Source organism: Carcharodon carcharias, chromosome 8 (assembly GCF_017639515.1).
Source record: "Carcharodon carcharias isolate sCarCar2 chromosome 8, sCarCar2.pri, whole genome shotgun sequence".
Lineage (NCBI taxonomy): Eukaryota > Metazoa > Chordata > Chondrichthyes > Lamniformes > Lamnidae > Carcharodon > Carcharodon carcharias.
Window position 1 is genome coordinate 12,571,783 of NC_054474.1, and position 19,690 is coordinate 12,591,472.

At 46.7% G+C, this 19,690-nt stretch overlaps 1 protein-coding gene across 5 annotated transcripts in view; it reads left to right on the forward strand.

Moving 5' to 3' along the window:
• The first annotated feature begins 3,020 nt into the window (after window positions 1–3,020).
• The window catches only part of tnip1 (TNFAIP3 interacting protein 1), a 128,915-nt gene continuing 112,245 nt past the window's right edge, over window positions 3,021–19,690 (forward strand). For 4 of the 5 annotated variants that reach the window (XM_041193278.1, XM_041193281.1, XM_041193287.1 and 1 more), the window contains exon 1: window positions 3,021–3,130. In XM_041193278.1, the coding sequence (XP_041049212.1) occupies window positions 3,036–3,130 (95 nt within the window). In that variant the 5' untranslated portion in view covers window positions 3,021–3,035. Of the gene's footprint in view, window positions 3,131–15,365; window positions 15,449–19,690 lie in introns of those variants that run through there. The other variant, XM_041193280.1, reaches the window with a different exon arrangement.

Sequence of the window (19,690 nt, forward strand, 5' to 3'; positions counted from 1 at the left end):
ACCTGGCTGTGCAATGGGGAGAGGAGCTGGCTGAGGAGGAGATGGAGGAGCTGCACATCTCCTCTGATGAGAAGGAGGTGGACGGGGTTGAGGGTGAAGGGGGTCCTCGGTGGTGATGACGGGGATGAGGCTCTGGCCAGACGAGGCAGGCACACTCGGGAGGCCCTCATAGCTGCCAGATTTGTGGAGGATGATGACGAGATGCAGTGAGGTGTCCCCACAGATCCTCACATCACAGTTGTGAACGTTTGACTCCACTCTGGCTTATGGCAGTGTGAATACCCTCTGGGAGAATGCTCCTGTCATGGAGACGCAGTGGAGGCCCTAATAGTCGCTCGATCGCAGGAAGATGATGACAAGATGCTGTGAGGACACTCCATAGATCTTCACATTGGCTCTGAGAATGTCTGACTCCTGTCTGGCTGAGGGCAGCTTGCTCTGTGATCAGGGCCATCTCAGAGACGCAGCCATGAAACTTTAGATTCATCTGATGCTGTGTCTGCCTTCAGCACCTCAGCCCTTCAGGAGCTGGTGCACAGCATCACTGGTCACAGATGCTGGTGAGATGGGGGCCAGCCCCAGCATAAAGGTACGAGAGCTCGCAGAGAGAATGAGAGAACTCTGTGTTGCCTACCCACCACGTTCTGGCAGCAATGACCAACACTGCCAAGGTGCAGGTCTCAGTAATGTTTCCAGGGAGTGTGAGGCTGGTCCATCATTGTGGTTTAAAAGCTGCAGCGAGCACAGGGAAGAGCCTTGGACTGAGACACCCGCCTTTATCTTGTGCAGAAAGGTTTCACTCGTGAGAGACAAGAACACTGTTCATCAGAACAAGGAGCCATAGGCAGGAGACACTCTTGAGAGTTTATTGACAATAGTGAACATTGTGTAAAAGTGATTAACATCCATGCCCAGGCTGTGCAACTAATTCCCTTTAACTGTCCTAACCCTGCCGCTACATCTTGGTGCTCCCCAGACATCCACAGCAGAGGTGGAGGCAGCCTGCTGACTGGGATGCCCTGTCTGTGATGACCTTGGTGGGTATCCTCTGGAAGGCTGAGATTTGGAGGGTCCCAGCCTGCTCCCAGGGTCCTGCTGTGTGGCAGTGACACCCTCCTTGGCCTGCGGAGCTGGAGCTGCTGAGGTCACAGGAAGAGGAGAGTCAGATGGGCCGGTCACTCCTAGAGTCACCTGGGTGGATGGCCCTGGAGTGTGCACCTCCTGATCCTCCTCCCTATGTGTGCCCGAAGGCCCCTGGCTGACTCTGTGAGTGGAAAGGGAAGCTGGAGTGAGATCGAGCTGCCCAGCACCCATTGGCATACACTGTTGGAGGCCAACTATGGCATCAGTGATGGAGTTAAGCCCATACAGCAGTACAGGAGTGACGTCCTGGACCAAGGTCTCCAAGGTGGCCACCATCCTGCCAGTGTTGATCTTGATGTGTTGCAATGCCGGCACTATTACCTCAGCCTGAAGATGGACGGACTCCTCCATCGTGCCTTGCAATCTGAGGGCAGCAGTGGACATCCCTTCCTGATGTTCCCGAGCTTGCCTTTGCAGCTCCAACAACTAAGACATGGTTGAGTCCAGAGACTCGTCATCTGACTCAGGCTCAGCAAGGTTCTGGCCTCCAGCAGTCCTCCGAGTGCTGGGGACTTGGAAAGTCCCTGCCTCCAGCTGCTGTAGATCAGACAGTGTGATGTGCTCACCAGATTGTGGTCCCGAGGCTACTATAAAGCTAGTCCCACCGAGGTGTGTGTCTCCGTGCTGGTGGAGGGTATGGGTGGGGGCTGTGACAGGACTTCAGGGAGGGTACCTCCAGATTCCTCTTCAGAGGTTCCTTTGGTGCTTGCTTGGAGGCTCTGAGTCATGGACTCTGTCTGCTGCTTCCCAGATGTGCCTGCGAAAGCAAGGGGAGATAATTAGTGCGTGGCAGTGGTCTGTGAAAGAGGATACATCACTCACAGCGTGGTTGTCTGCTGGTTCCTCACTTGGTAGAGCAGCGCCGGTCTCACCCTCAGCACAGGACTGGTCCTGGTCATTGCCGGCCAGCTGGATGGCTCGGTTTTCAAATTCTGTGAGAACTTTGAATTGGGGCCTCCCTCCACCTGTCTGTGACCTTTCCCTCCTGTTGTTAGCCAGTTTATCCTGCACGGATAGAGATGGGGAAAGTGTGTGAGGATGCCTGCCGGGCTGGATGACAAGTATACCTGGCCTGTGTGGGTGGTGAGTGGTCCCATGGACAGGATGAGGACAATGGCGGTGAGTGCGAGAGAGTGAATGGTGATGTCCCTTGAACCGGCAGCGAGTGAGGGCCCTGTGGGTGTGTGCTGGGTTTGTGAGTGTGTGAGTTGGGAGCGATGAGAAGAGGGACTTACCCTGGCGGTGCGGAGGGGATCACTCATCTTTTTGTGGCACTGGGTGGCTGTCCTCCTCTGAAGGGCATTGCCGCTGACCAGCGCTTCCCAGACCATTGGGTGACATTGCTACACATCCTGTGGGGGTAGAGCACACCCCGGCGGGGCATCCACGGCTTCCAGCAGTCGCTCGAGGGACCCTTCATTGAAGCGGGGGTGGGGGGAGGGGAGGGGCCGCAGTCTTTTTGCCTTTGCTGGCCATGAGCGCTTTGCTGGCGCCCGCCTTTTAAAGATGGCGGCCGGCGTGATGCCACAACGAGGGTGATGGCGAGCGAGCGAATGAGACCCCGCCCGCCATGGAAACGGTGTGTTTCGCGGGAGTGAATATATCATGAGGCGGGCTCAGGAAGATATGGCGTGGAAACCACCACCCCTCCCCCCCCGCCACCACCCCCCTACCGCCATTTTCATCGGCGGGTAGGACTCCATTTTACCCGCCCGATACCCCACTTGGTGCAGTTCTGGGAATATTCAGCCCAATGAATGGGCGACAACTGAATTCGGGGGGGTGGGGGGATCAAATAATTAATTGAACGGTGGTTCATATGTGCTTGGTTCAGGCAGTTTGAGATGCAGACAGTGCTCCTAGTCTCAGGAATTGACTGGTTTCCTTACGCAATGGGGTTTCCCCATCAGCCAGAGACATCAGAAACTCCGACTTTAAGAGTGCAACACAAGTTAGTTCGGCTGAGGCTGCTGCGGACGTTGCTTTGGTGAGTGTTTCCATTTTTCAAAAGATTATTTACAATATACTCTACCACATCGACGCTCCCCTGGGGTTGAGCTCCGTTGACCATGGGGTTTATTTTAACTTTCTGTAAGCGAATGGCTTTTGAGTGAACTAAAATTGGCTCCAGTCTCCATGTAAAAAAAAAAAAATTCCTATCTTTTTAAGCAGTTGCAAATTTTTTTTTTTTGTTGTGGAATTCAGTTTTCCACCTCCCTGAATCCCAAACAGGCTTACGTTTTAAATTTAGACTCTCTCGTAATAAGCTCCACCAGTGAAATCGGGCAGTCTTGGTGTTGAGAGTTTCGTGGTTTTAAACGCTTTACAAACATAGTTGGCACTTCAATATCAGCTTAAGCAATATTACCTGATTTGTAACAGTTGTTATTTGATTTGTCTTTGTGAAATGTCTTTTTTGAAACATATTATTTTTGCCCCTTTCCCTCAGTTAGAAAGTCAGCCTGGTCGAAATATGAGTCTTTTTATAGATTCAAACACGTCCCTGGTCCAGCGTTTGTTGCCCATCCCTAATTGCCCCCAAGGTGTTAGACTGCCTTCTTGAACCGCTGTAGTCCATGTGGTTTGGGCACACGCACAGTGCTGTTAGGGAGGGGGTTCCAGGATTTTGACCCAGTGGCAGTGAAGGAGCATATTTCCAAGTCAGGATGGTATGTGACTTGGAAGGGAACTTGTAGTTGGCAGTGTTCCCTAGTGTCTACTGTTCTTGTCCTTCTAGGTGGTACAGGTGACGAGTTTGGCAGGTGCTGTTGAAGGAGACTTGGTGGGTTGCTGTAGTCCATCTTGTAGATGGTACACACTGCTGCTACTGTGCATCGGTGGTGGAGGGAGTGAATGTTGAAAGTGGTGAATGGGGTGCCAACCAAGCAGGCTGCTTAGTGCTGGGTGCTGTTGACCTTCTTGAGGGTTGTTAAAGCCGCACTCATCCAGGCAAGTGGGGAGTATTCCATCACACTCCTGACTTGTGCCTTGTAGATGGTGGACAGGCTTTAGGGAGTAAGAAGGTGAGTTACTCGCCACTGGATTCCCAGCCTCTGACCTTCTCTTATCACCACAATAGCCTCTGAATTTGAAATGTTTCTTTCAATGCCAGACAGATCCATTGCTTAACTTATCCTTACAGTTATCTGATGTGTCAGGGGAAGAGGTAAGGGAGAGTATTAGAGGGAAACTCACTGTTCCCCAAGTTCTCTCCCTGTGCCTTCTCCCTGTGCTTCTGCTCTCCCTCTATCCCCCCAGAACTCTCCCCATATCATACTCCCCACACCAAGCTCCCGCTCCTCCACCCCGCTCCCTGAGGCCCTTATCACCCCTGAACAGCCTAGCGATAATTATAAAGTTCTGGATCCCCTTCTTCTGGTCTCCCTCCACTGAGGAAATAGTTTCTCTTTATCTAACCTATTGACTTGTTCCATCATCTTAATCATTCTGATTGGATCACCCATTAACTCTCTTTATTCAAGGGTATACAATCCAAGTCCCATTTATCCCCTATGCTCATTGACCTACATTGGCACATTATCCAAAAACACCTTGATTTTAAAATTCTCATGTTTGTTTTCAAATTCCTTCAAATCTTCACTTTCCCTAACTCTGTGAGCTCCTCCAGTCCAACCCTCCGAGAACTCTGCTCTCCTCCAAGTCTTGCAACTAAAGCATCCTCCATTTTAATTGTTCCACCATTGGCGTGAGTTAGGATGTGGGCAGCAGCATTTTACACGAAGGTTGAGGGCAAGTTGGGAGACAGGCAGAGCATTGGAATAGTCAAGTCTAGAGATAATGGATGAATGTATCAGCAGAGTCAATTTAGGGACTAGTGATGTTAATTCATTAATGGGATATGGGTATTGCTGGTAAAACCAACATTTATTTTCCCACCCCTGATTGCCCTTGAGATACAACTGAGTGGCTTGCTAGGCCATTGCAGAGGGCATTTAAGAGTCAACCACATAGCTGTGGGTCTGGGGTCACATGTAGGCCAGCCTACGTAAGGAGGTGGTTACATAGGTGGAAATAGACGGTCTTGATAATGGAGATGATATGAGGTCAGATGCTCAGCTGGGGGTCAAATTGATCACCAAGGTCATGGTCCAAACTTGGGGTCAATTCTGGACCAAATATGGCAATAACTGTAGCATATATAAGGAACATCACCTACAAAACATGAGAATTTTCCTGGAAGAAACCTTTGAATAAACCTGAACGAAAACTGGGGAAAAATTGCAAAATAAGTTTGGGGAAATCTGAGACCAAGCTTGGGAAAAATTTGGAAAAGATTTCAAAAGATCATGAACTACATTTGGAGAAAATCGAGAATCAGATTTGTGGTTAATCATGAAACTGAAATGGAGAACATCATGGAGAATTTGTGATGGAACCCAGGGGGGGAAATCTTTGTCCAAAGGTAGGAATTAATTGTGGTCAAGATGAGAAAAATTATTGAAGGAATGTGGGAAAAATATGGGCCGATTTTCTGAAAAATCACTGAGCAAACCTGGGATGAATTGTGGAATAAGCCTTTAAAAATTATGAACCCACCTTGAGAAAAGTCAAGAGGGTCCTTGATATAGGACCAGTTTTGCAGCCCTGGGTACTGGGGTTGGGAGTAATTTAATGAGCAGAGGTCAAAGGCTCTCCCCCTGTTCCCCAAGTTCTCTCCCTGTGCCTTCTCCCTGTGCTTCTGCTCTCTCTCTATCCCCCCAGAACTCTCCCCATATCATACTCCCCACACCATGCTCCCGCTCCTCCACCCCGCTCCCTGAGGCCCTTATCACCCCTGAACAGCCTAGCGATAATTATAAAGTTCTGGATCCCCTTCTTCTGGTCCATCTCCACTGAGGAAATAGTTTCTCTTTATCTAACCTATTGACTTGTTCCATCATCTTAATCATTCTGATTGGATCACCCCTTAACTCTCTTTATTCAAGGGTATACAATCCTAGTCTTTGCAACCAGTCCTTGAAATGTAACGCCCCTGGTTGCAGAGACCAGGAAGAATCCAACTCTGCTGCAATTTGGGCCACTCCAATTGAACTGAATAACCCCAGTCCAGCCTGGATTCCCGATGTCTGGTTGGCCATTCTTGCAAAGGGTAAATCTCTGTGCTCCTCCAATTCAGGCCTCTTGTGCATCCCTTATTTTCATCCCCCTTACCAATGGCGGCCGTGCCTTCAGCTGCCTGGGCCTTAAGGTCTGGAATTCCCTTCCTAAACCTTTCAGTTTCTTGATCTCCCTCTCTCTCTCTCTCTCTCTCTCTCTCTCTGTATCTTCCTTTCTCTCCTTCTTTAAGACAGTCTTCAAAACCTAGCTCTTTGAACAATTACAAAACTTTTTTATGCCCACAGGTAGTTAGGGTTTGGAATGGACTAGGCATGGATGCATTTGAAATGATAGGGCAGTGGAAGCAGATTCAATCGTAGCTTTCGAAAAGGGAATTGGATAAGTACTCCAAGCAGAAAAAAATTGCAACCACATGAGAAAGTGGCAGGGGAATGGGACCAAGTGGATTCAAAAAAGCTGGTGCAGATTTGATGGGCCAAATGGTCTCCTTCTGTGCTGTACTTTTCTATGTTTCATAGGAGCAGGAGGAGGCCATTCGGCCCATCGAGTCTGCTCCCCTATTCAAACAGAACATGGCTGATCATCTACCTCAATGCCATTTCCTCCCCATCCCTTGATGTCATTAGTATCCAGAAATCTATCGATTTCTGTCTTGAACATGCTCAATGATTGAGCTTCCACAGCCCTAAGTGGATGAATGAGAATTCCAAAGATTCACCACCATCTGATTGAAGAAATCCCTCCTCATCTCATTCTTAAATGGCCTTTCCCCTTATTCTGAGACTGTGTCCCCTTTGTGTCCTTCTATGATAAGCTTTCAGTCACCTAGCCTGATGCCTCCTTATGTGGCTCGGCAACTAATTTTACACTGGTAGTCATTCCTGTGAAGTACTATGGGGATGTTCGTTTACTCCGATAAAGGTGCTATATAAATGCAAGTTCTCATTGTTGGTGCAACACAGAGAGGAGCAGAAAGGTGAAGTTTCTTGAAAGAGAGGAATTGCAGATTAAGAAAAGAGGATCTGAATTGATGGCAGGGGGAAGGTCTCACTCCAGGTATGGCCTCTGGGAATCTGTCAGGTGAGCACAATGGGGATATTTGGACCCTGAGCTGTCCTTGTTAGTGATTGAACAATCACAGGCCAATGAGACAGAAAAGCTGCAAATGAAAGTGCAAAGAGAGGAAGCAGGGAGACTGACAGGAAGTGGCTGGGCCAGTGGATTGTTTTTTTAAACACTCTGAACATCTGGTTTCCAGGGCAAGGTGTCACATGAAAAAGTGCAGACAGGGTGCCAGACTGAACCTTGACCTGCAGAGATGAGTCAGGCACGGGATGATGGAGGAAGGGGCGAGGGGTGAGCGTCTAGATTAGACACTGCTTCACATGAGTGGGAATTTTTAGTATTGCATAAACTAGGTGAGGGCTGAGTCTCAGAGAGTCCTGGCCTCATCGCCACCTTCGAGGCTGAAGAGACAAGAGCAGGAAGGCGTGGGTGGGTGTTTGATGTAGCAGACGGGGTGGGTGGAAGGGGGCTTCAAGACAATGTTTTGTAGTTGACTCCAAGGTTGTTTTTTTTGGAATAAAACAAAGCCTGTAGGAGGGAATAGGTGGGTGATGTTAACAGCCACACGGCTTCAAGGCTATAGGAAGGAATGGCTTTCTCATATATGACCTATTCTTAAAGGGCCTGGGGGGCATCTAAAACATCAGCATTGGCTGTTTATAGCATCATAAGCCTTTAACAAGCACATGATTCACTAGAATAGCACCAGGAGAAGATCCTCCTTAAATCCTGCCTCATTATTCTTAATGTCTCATTCTTTAGCTCAGTGTTAATTTTTGTGCTACAATCAGGCCTATAAAGCGTTTTGGAGTGTTTACTATTTTAAAGGCACTATATAAATGCAAATTGTTGTGAAGAATGTAAAGAAAATGTCATATTTTCCAATATTACTGTGGGATCTGTGAAGTAAGCTTGTGGGGGTTGTCTGTGTGTGTGTGTGTGTGTGTGTGTGTGTGTGTGTGTGAGACTAATTTAATTAAACTGAAGACAGTCAGTCTGCAAAGTTTAAATCAAAAAAGGTGAGGTGTAAAAGCAAGCATTTTGAAGTGGGGACGGACAAGCTAAGATGGGATACGAGTAAATACAACATGAATAGGAATTTACATTAGGAGATAAATGAGGAGTTGAATTTTTAGCTGCTGAATTTCGAAGAGAAAGAAAAAGAAGTTTTACAACAGGCAAAGATCATAAATCAATAAAGCAAAATCATTAAGTCTGCTTTTCCCAAAAGTAGTGGCCATAAAGACAACATATAAGATTTTTAGATTCTGGGAAAGGTAACTTTCAAAAGAAGGTAAGAACAATGGGTTTAAAGATAAAAGAGTAAAACATATTTAAGGAAAGATTAAGAGCTGTATGGGGTGTGGCCATGTGAGATATGGAAGAGGGTGCTGGGGCAAGACAGACCTGTGAAGGAAGCAGCCTCTAGCCACCCAAAGAAATGTCTGGTTGTTCCAGAAAGCAAGGTTTTGTTATAAGTCTTGGATTTCCATTGTTGAGTGTGAGGGAGAAAGAAGCCCTGTGAGATACTTCCCCCATGGCAACAGTGGGTGCCTTGCAGTAATATTACTGGATGCTTTATAGATTAAGAATCTATAGGGACTGTTGCCTGGAAAAGGGTGTTTATTTGTGAGTCTAACTAAGTAGAAATCTTTTGGGAAATGTTGTAAGACTAAATTTAACCGTATAACAGTAACCTTGCATGTTTAAATTTTCTTTTCTCTTGTTAATAAATGTTTTAATTTAATATTTAAAATCTCCAAAAGTAGTCGTGGAATCTTAGCTTGTGACTTCATTACCCATATATTCTCATAATAAAAGCATAATTTACAAAGCATTGTCATAGCTTGACCAAGTTTCCCTTTGGGATTTGGTCACCCCAGCAATTACCACCAGCCCCATAATAACAAGAACTATAGAGAAATAATGTGACTAGGTCATAACAGGCTGGGGTGGGGTGGTGGGGGAAGGCCAGCTTTGCAGTCTCTGTCCTTTAAATGGTATAAAGTTAAACGTATACTGGTAGAGGGCAATCATTGGATAATTACTTGTGAAATATAAAGAGACATTTATTCCTGCGGCATTGAGGAGTCCGTATCCCGTGTATATGCAGGATGTGTGAGGTTGCAGCCCCTGTTTCAAGGCCGAGGGAGATACTACTCAATTTCTGGCTGCACTTCACCCCCCTCCCCCCCACCCCCCCACCCAGCCCCAATCTCCTGATCTTTGGCCACCTGGTGAGGAGGGGGCTGGGCAGGGAGGAGGAACTCCTTGTAAGCCTGCTTCCAGGCCTGGCCAAGGTGGCCATTAACAGGCCCAGGCAGGCCCAGGGCTTTTGAGGTGGTCATCTGGCCCGACTCTCTGTCTCTCTTATGTGGCTACGCTAACACCTTGGTGTCCCTGGGAAGGAAGCATGCGATGTCCACTGGTACATTTGAGGCCTTCCATGACTGTTGAACACCTCAGGGGCTGCAGTGCATCATCAGTCCCCAGTAACATTATTTCAATTTGACTTGATATATTGCTACAGTGTTACAGTGGCCCCTTTAAGAGGTGGTTCTCTAGGTTTCTTTAGTTAAGTAGTTATTTAGTTTTATTGGTTATGCTCAATGGAGTATAAGAGACATTTAGTACCCATTTAAGGGATGGTTCTTTAGTTAGTTAGTACTTTCATTTATTTAATTTTACTCAAAAGAGTATAAAGAGACACCTATGTTTGTGGCTTTGAGGAGTCTGTGCCCCATATATATGGACGATGTGTGTGTGCAGCCCCTATTTCACTGCCTAGGGGGCTACTCATCAAATTTTGTTTGCAGTTCAGTCCCATACACCTGATCTTTGCCACCCCAGTGTGGATTGGGATGTGGGGAGTTGGGGGAGAGGGGCAGGCAGGGCAGAGGGCCTTCTTGTTAGCCTGCTCCTGGGCCTGGCCATTAACAAGTCCAGGAAGTGGGCGGTTGAGGGGGTCGCTCGGCTAGATTGTCTGCCTCTCTTCCACGCCTGGGTCTCCCTGGAGAGGGAGCATGCAATGCCCACCAGCACTCCTGAGGCCTTTTGTGACTGATGGACACCGCAGGAGCTGCAAAGCATTATCAGCTCCAGCAACATTATTTTAATTTAATTAGTTTCCTTTAGAGTGTTGCTTTTGTGACAGTGCCCCTTTAAAGGGTTTTTAATCAGTTACTTTGTTAATTATTGTTTCCTTAAAAGAGCATAAAGAGGCACTTATTGACACCAGTGCTGGGTTGAAGAGTTAGGAGCGAGACATTTGTAATGTCTCACATTGCGAATATACCTAAAACTGAGTAAAGATTGACTTCTGGTCTCCTATCCCTAGCTAGCGGTCAGGAAGATGACGTTTCTCCTTTTTCAGAGGAGATTTTAAACCGAGGTCCACTCAGGTGGATGCAAAAAATCTCAAGTTGTTATTTCTAGGGTGAGCAAGAAGTTTCTCTCCTGTCCCCTGGGTCAATAGTTCTCCCTCACCCAATCTTGTTAAAAAACAGATGATCTGGTCGTTATCACATTGCTGTTTGTGGGAGCTTGCTGTGTGCAAATTGGCCGCTGAGTTTCCTATATTACAACAGCGACTACACTTCAAAAAGTACTTGATTTAACAGTAAAACGTTTTGGGAAATTGTGAGGTCATGCTCACAAGAATGTAAGCTGCTCTTTCCCAGAGGTCGAGTATCCTTCATCTGTAAATCCCAAAACTGAACGCATCCAAAAACCACATTTTTTTAAAAAATCTCATCGACATTTAACACAGGAGGTCCCTGACCCGAGCTGACATGCACCTTGCTGACTGCACCTGACCTTTAGCACTGGGAGTCCCTGATCTGATCCAAGTCGACACAAACCTCACTGACTGCAGTCAACCTTTGGCAGGGGAAGTCTCGTTGTTTGTCTGCACTTGCGATTTTTGTGGTGAACATGTCAAAAAGACCATCGGGTACCCATATGGCTAACAAGAAAGAAGAAAAGAAAGAAGAAGCATAATTCATTATCCATTGCCAAGAAATTGTTGCAGAAGCTTGACCATGGTGCGTCTGTAAGACAATTGAGTGAGGATTATGGGGTGGGTATCAACACCCTGTATGATTTAAAGGAGCAGGAAGACAATGGAAATCCAAAGGTTATAACAAAACCTTGCTTTCTGGAATAACCAGACATTTCTTTGGGGTGACTAAAGGCTGCTTCCTTCACAGGTTGAAATTTTATATTGAAAGTGATTCCCAAAAGTTAATGAATAATAGGAAAACTTTGCATGGGTCTTTGTCAGCAATCACTTGCCACCATAGTTTGTAGAAGGCTGAGCTAGTGCAGCCAATCCGGCATTGGATCTCCTCATCAACGGTACCCTTTTGAGACAGGCAGCTGCCAAAGTATGGAGCCTTTCCTTCAACATTTATGGGAGGTGGAATATTTGGCTAACCAAGTGTGGGTTGATATTCAAGTTTTGTTTTGGCAAAATTCTTGAGTTCCTTGTATGCAGAATTCAAGAGACCGAGGGTGGCTTGCAAATCTGGTGTAGAGTGGGCAGTCATCCGCAAACTGTAGATTGTGTATGTCTATGGTGGTCAGTTTAGATTTGATGCAGAAATGACTGAGGTTAAACAGTTCTCTATCCAGACAGTATTTAATACTGACACCAGAGTGAAGTCAGTCTTTGATAACGTGAATATCCACTGTCAGGTAGATTGTAAATAGTATGGGGGTTATCAAATTGCCTTATTTGACCCTGGTCCAGGTTTTGAAGGCATCTGTTGCAGATCTCTCACTCAGGACAGTTGCAGTCATATTATCATGAAGCAGTTGTAGGATTGTGATGAAGTTTCTTGGGCATTCAAATCATTAGCGCATAATCCACAGAGCCTCATGATTTACTGAGGCAAATTCTTTGGTCAGGACAATGGTTGCAATGGAAAGTTCCTGGTATTGTTCTTGACATTTTTCTTGGATTTTTCTGGCAACAAAGACCATGTCAGAGGCTCCTCTGAAAGGTCTAAGGCCACACTATGTCTCTGGGAAGATTTCCTCAACCACAGGAAGTAGGCGATTCAGGAGCATGTGTGTCAGGATCTTCTCTGTAAATTCACGATTGAGGAATTATTCAATATGAACTTTCCAGCGTTGACAGATCGCATTGTCATCCTTACAAAGCAAAAACACCGTCCTGTGAACAAAGGGGATTTTGTCCATTTGACCTTGGTCTATAACTGGCCCTGGTGGCTTCCAAAACCTATGCATGCCATGATGATCAGCACATGTTGGATCTCTCAGGCTTTCTCTTCCCACCATATGTCCTTTATCTTCTGGATTTATCTTTGGGTGCCAGCCTTGACCAGTTGGAATGCTGTCTTCTTGACTTGTGACCTTAGGTTGTTCTGACAGGCAATGAGTGCCGTTGGTGTTTGTTCTAGCAGGTCACATGCATCAGCATCATTTTCATCGAACCAGCCCTGGTGGCGACAATGTTCCAACCCAATGGTCTGGGCACAGGGGTCTAGTACAGCTGACTTTATTTGACCCTGCTGTTCTGGAATTGAGTTGGATATGTGAAGATTGGTCGTGAGCCGCACTTGGAATTCCTCCCTTCGGTCAAGCTGCTTTAGGGCTGAGACATTGATCTTCTTCCTCTTGGACTTTTGGGCCTTACAGTGTCTTGGCACTGGGTAGATGTTCATCACTGATTGAACAAGTTGATGATGTATCCAGCAGGCATGAGTGCCCTGCATGGATCGAGTGATACAGGCATCACCTAGGTCTTTGATCCCAAGCCAGCAGCTCCAAAACACAATAATCTGTGGTGCCCTGTCCCATTTGCAGCAGAACCTTCCAGGCACAGTTTGGCCTTGGTAATCACCTACATGCCCATTGGGACCCAACCAAATGCCCCAGATGATGAACAAGAAGAAGAGAAAGATCTTTGACCTTAACAATGAGATCATCCAGGAAGTGCCAAGGCTTTGATCTAGGATTTTTTTTCATTATTCTTTCATGGGATGTGGGCATCGCTGGCAAGGTCAACACATGTTGCCCATCCCTTAATGCCCTTGAACTGAGTGGCTTGTTAGGCCATCTCAGAGTACAGTTAAGAGTCGACCACCTTGCTGTGGATTTGCCAGGTAAGGATGGCAGATGTCCTTCCCTAAGTGAACCAGATGGGTTTTTACAACAATCAAAGTTCATGGTCACTATTACTGAGACAAGCTTTATATTCCAGATTTATTAATTGAATTTAAATTCCACCAGCTGCCAGAGCATTAGCCTGGGCCTCTGGCTTATTAGTCCAGTGCCATTACCACTCTGCTACCGTTTCCCATAAAGCTGCCTCCATTTGGTTTTGTATTTGTCCTTCTGGTGAAGGAGGGTGTTTGTCCAGCAGGAGGATGCCATTTGCATTGGCTTTTCCCACTTCGTTTTTCCCAATGGTCTGTCCCAGACATTGCAGTCTTGGCCGACTCCGGTATTAGAGACCCCAACAGGATGATCTTTTCTTCTTTTGGTTTGGCAGTGAGGACGTCATCAAGGTCATAATAGAACTGTTCCTTAATATCTTCATCAGAGTCAAGAGTCTGGTCATAAGCACTGATATCAATAGCATATTGGCTACGGCTGACCTGTAGATGAAGAGCCTTGAGTCTTGCATTTATACAATTGGAGAGATCTGGCAGTGCATCCCAAGACCTATTCAGGATGCAAAACCAAATGTGTAGACACAAAAGTACAGACTGGTGTGCAATGTCCTTCATGCATCTTTCGCCTATGTGTAGATTCTTGACCAGGGATTCCCAGGTTCACAGCCCTGTCCCCATTGCCAATTCTCCATCACCACATGACTTTACAAATAGATCCTGGTAGAAGCAAGTACATGACGTTATTTAACATGGGGACCTTGGGGCGCCATCATTGTCCACATGATCTTGGCCGGTTGATGATCAGATTTGTGACATGCTAGAATATGATGACTGGAGCCACCTTGCTGATTGCAGCATTCTTCCACCTTTGCAGCTGGTGAGAGGCATAGTCTTCCTTTGCCTGCTCTGCCTTGATGACTTCTTGAACTGCACTTTGGCAGCTTCACCTTCAACCTTGCTACCATGGGTGACCCCACCAAGAGCAAGGAGCTCCCAATGTCTTTGCTTCAGGGATCATTGGCGCGCACAAACCTCTCTAGCACATCAAGGTGGTGATCCATGCAGAAGTGTAAGGAGTGGGGTACCATAAAACCATAGAATGAATCTAACAAAGGAGACCATTTGGCCCTTGTGTTTGCACTGGCACTTTGCAAGAACAACTCAGCTAGTCCCACTTCTCCATATTTTTTCACCTAGCCCTGCACATTTTTGTTATTTAAATTATTATCCAATTCTATTTTGAAAGCCACAATTGAATCTGCTTCAATCCCACTCTCAAGGACTGCATTCTCAGATACCAACCATTTGCTGTGTCAACAAGTTTTTCCTCATGTTGCCTTTGATTAGTTTGTGAATTGCCTTAATTCTGTGCCCTCTGGTTCTCAATCCTTCTGCTGGTAGGAACTATTTCTCACTATCTGCTCTATCCAGACCCCTCATGATTTTGAACATCTCAACCAAATCTCCTCTCAACCTTCTTTTCTCCAAGGAAAACAGTCCCAGCTTCTCTGATCAATCCACGTAACTGAAGTCCCTTGTCCCTGGAGCCATGTATCATGCCCTGTGATCATCAGGTTGGGCTGTGAGGCACTCCCTCAGTCAGCCTTGCCTGGCTGGGTTCACAGCCTATGTCACCAGACGTTTGTAATGAGTCAGAGCCTTTGGGGAGAAACAGGGAGAAACTGAAGTAATTTTGCCCAGAAGGCAACATGATGCTCATTTTCTGAGGAAATTCTTCCAGGAACACTCGAGTCACACCGTCCCTATAGAGAGGAAGTTGACCAGGAGTTTATGAAAAGTCAATTCTGCTTCTGTCTTTTCTTTCCTATTCATTTTCTGAAAGGTGCTGGGACATCAATCTCCCCGCCACATCTCTACCCACCATTTAATCTCCTCCCACTGGAAAGGAAACAGGAGGGAAGGATCTACGTGGAGCCAAGTGCGGTAAAAGAAATGGGCTTCGTTATAGAGCAGTTGCCATATTGCACACTCAATGTACCTACAGAGCTGGTTATGACCAGGTGAGAAGGGATGAACTGGCTCCCCTCTATTCAACCTTCTTGGATGGTCACAAGAAAGGTTTTAAGTTTCTTCTGCATGAGGATATGCCTTTTCCAAATAATGATTGTATTTAACTACTTAATCTGTGTGTAACAAGGAGCCAATACAAACAAGGATTTCTTGAGTTAAAGAAAGGGCAAATTTATTAATGACTAACCCCGAGAAAAATAATAAACATGAGACTGTCCTCAGGCAGGCCCACATGTATACTGACACACGTACACACATGCAGACATGCTCAAGCAGACACACACACACACACACACACACACACAAATACACACACACACACGTGCACAATCTCACACACACGCACACAAGCTCACACATCAAATATAAGGGGAGTTAGAGTCCAATAAAAAAGGTAAAAGAATATACAGTTATATGTCCTTTGATTGTCTTTGAGGTGTAGGTTTTAAATGTTGTGGCCGATTTAGGTTAACTGGTTTCTTGGATGGAGTCAGATGGAGAAAATGTTGCAGTTAATACAACACCTTAGTTCACTGGTGGGTTTCTGGTAATGTTGACTTCCCTAGCCGGCAACATACACTTTTTCCAAAAGAGAGGGACAGGGCACAGTTTTCAGCCGGTTTCTTCTGCTGAAAAACTTTCTTGACATTACCTGTGTCACTTGTAATCTCTCTGCAGTGGCTGCAGCTCATCTTGAAATACTTCACCCATTGTGTATTTCCAAGGGGTTTGGGTGGGTCATTGTTTCAGCACTTGGCATTTTAATATCTCTTCTCAGAAACTTTTGAAAAGTAATAGCGTAAAAGTCAACAGGGGATGTGGTCTTTCACACTCTCCAGGGGTTTGAGAGTCTGTTCTCTTTCATCCAACTTGGGTCGTGGAATGCAAATTGTGTCTGCTACTGGCTGCCAGTCTTTCCATTGTATTAATGGGGTTACAGTTTCTTAAAACCCAGACAGAAAGCAAAAGGCATTGGAAATTGTATTCCTTGTTGCTTTTATAAAAGTGCTTTTTAAACAGTTCAATATAGGTTTGGTCAGCTGGTAAAATTACAGATTGGTATCGCACATGAGCAAGTCACATCACTGTGCCACCTCCCTATCACAAGGAATGAGACATGAATTTCAAGTAAAGTTTCATTGCAGATGTCCAAATATTAAGAGAATTAAAAATAGCACATCCATTTATACTCTTACTATAATTGCATTTGTTCTGCTCTACTGTGACTTTGAGCTGCAGATAACATCTAGGGGCGAGTGCCAAAATTGTGAGAGTTGTTTCACAGACTATTCAAGCAACAGCCTAGCAGTCATTTTCATGGAATCATACCTTACAGATCATGTCCCAGATTCCACTATCACCATCCCTGGGAATGTCCTCTCCCACCGGCAGGACAGATCCAGCAGAGGTGGCGGTACAGTGGTATACAGTCAGGAGTGAGTTGCCCTAGGAGTCCTCAATGTCAACTCCGGACCCCATGAAGTCTCATGGCACCAGGTCAAATATGGGCAAGGAAACCTCCTGCTGATTACCACGTACCGCCCTCCCTCAGCTGATGAATCAGTGCTCCTCCACGTTGAACACCACTTGGAGGAATCACTGAGGGTGGCAAGGGCGCAGAATGTACTCTGGATGGGGGACTTCAATGTCATCACCAACAGTGGCTCAGTAGCACCACTACAGACTGAGCTAGTTGAGTCCTAGGACATAACTGCTAGACTGGGTCTGTGGCGGGTGGGGAGAGATCCAACAAGAGGGAAAAACATACTTGACCTCATCCTCACCACCCTGCCTGCTGCAGATACATCTGTCCATAACAGTATCGGTAGGAGTGACCACTGCACAGTCACTGTGGAGACGAAGTCTCACCTTAACATTGAGGATACACTTCATTGTCTTGTGTGACACTACCACCGTGCTAAATGGGATAGATTTCGAACAGATCTAGCAACTCAAGGCTGGGCATCCATGAGGCTCTGAGCAGCAGCAGAATTCTACTCGAACACAATCTGTGACCTCATGGCCCTGCATATCCCCCACACTACCATTACCATCAAGCCAGGGGATCAACCCTGGTTCAATGAAGAGTGCTGGAGGGCATGCCAGGAGCAGCACCAGGCATACCTAAAAATGAGGGATCAACCTGGTGAAGCTATAACACAGGACTACTTGCGTTCCAAACAGCATTAGCAGCAAGTGACAGACAGAGCTAAGCGATTCCACAGCCAACGGATCAGATCTAAGCTCTGCAGTCCTGCCTCATCCAGTTGTGAATAGTGGTGGACAATTAAACAACTCACTGGAGGAGGAGGCTCCACAAATATTCCCATCCTCAATGATGAAGGAGCCCAGCACAGCAGTGCAAAAGATAAGGCTGAAGCATTTGCTACAATCTTCAGTGGATGATCCATCTCAGCCTCCTCCGGAGGTCCCCAGCATCACAGATACCAGTCTTCAGCCAATTCGATTCACTCCACGTGATATCAAGAAATGGCTAAAGGTACTGGATACTGCAAAGGCTATGGGCCCTGACAATATTCCAGCAATAGTACTGAAGACTTGTGCTCCAGAACATGCCGCACCCCAAGCCAAGCTGCTTCAATACAGCTACAACACTGGCATCTACCCAGCTATGTGGAAAATTGCCCAGTTATGTCCTGTACACAAAAAGCAGGACAAATCCAACCCAGCCAATTACTGCCCCATCAGTCTACTCTTCATCATCAGTAAAATCATCGGAGGGGTCATCGACAGTGCTATCAAGTGGCACTAGCTTAGCAATAACCTGCTTACTGATGCCCAGTTTGGGTACGGCAGGGTCAGTCAGCTCCTGACCTCATTACACCCTTGGTTCAAACATGGACAAAAGAGCTGAACTCCCAGGGTGAGGCGAGAGTGACTGCCCTTGACATCAAGGCAGCACTTGACCGAGTGTGGCATCAAGGAGCCCGAGCAAAACTGGAGTCAATGGGAATCAGGGGAAAACTATCCGCTGGTTGGAGTCATACCCAGCACAAAGGAAGATGGTTGTAGTTGTCGGCGGTCAGTCAGCTCCAGGACATCGCTGCAGGAGTTCCTCAGGGTAGTGTCCTCAGCCCAACCATCTTCAGCTGCTTCATCAATGATCTTCCTTCCATCATAAGGTCAGAAGTGGGGATGTTTGCTGATGATTACACAATATTCAGCACCATTCACGATTCCTCAGATACTTGAAGCAGTCCATGTCCAAATGCAGCAAGACTGGGACAATATCCAGTCTTGGGCTGGCAAGTGGCAAGTAACAGAGGCTAGAAGTCCTGCGATGAGTAACTCACCTGCTGACTCTCCAAAGCTTGCTCACCATCTACAAGGCACAAGGCAGGAGTGTGATGGAATATTGCCCATTTGCCTGGATGAGTGCAGCTCCCACAACACTGAAGAAACTGGACACCATCCAGGACAAAGCAGCCAGCTTGATTGGGATTGTCGAACAATCCCATCCCCATCCACCACTACTCTCCTCCGTCTGGCTGAACTTGTTCTCACACTGAACAATTTCTCCTTCAACTCCTCTCACTTCCTCCAAATAAAAGGTGTGGCTATGGGTACCCGCATGGGCCCCAGCTATGCCTGTCTCTTTATGGGGTATGTGGAACATTCCTTGTTCCAGTCCTACTCCGGCCCCCTTCCACAACTCTTTCTCCGGTACATCGATGATTACTTCGGTGCTGCTTCATGCTCTCGTCGGGACTTGGAAAAATTTATTAATTTTGCTTCCAATCTCCACCCCTCCATCATTTTTCACGTGGTCCATCTCTGACACTTCCCTTCCCTTCCTTGACCCCTCTGTCTCAATCTCTGGTGATAGACTGTCCACCAATATCCATTACAAACCCACCGACTCCCACAGCTACCTCGACTACAGCTCCTCACACCCCGCTTCCTGTAAGGACTCCATCCCATTCTCTCAGTTCCTTCACCTCCGTCGCATCTGTTCCAATGATGCTACCTTCAAAAACAGTTCCTCTGACATGTCCTCCTTCTTCCTTCACCGAGGTTTTCCACCCACGGTCGTTGACAGGGCCCTCAACCGTGTCCGGCCCATCTCCTGCGCATCCGCCCTCATGCCTTCTCCTCCCTCCCAGAAACATGATAGTGTCCCCCTTGTCCTCACTTATCACCCCACCAGCCTCCGCATTCAAAGGATCATCCTCCGCCATTTCCGCCAACTCCAGCATGATGCCACCACCAAA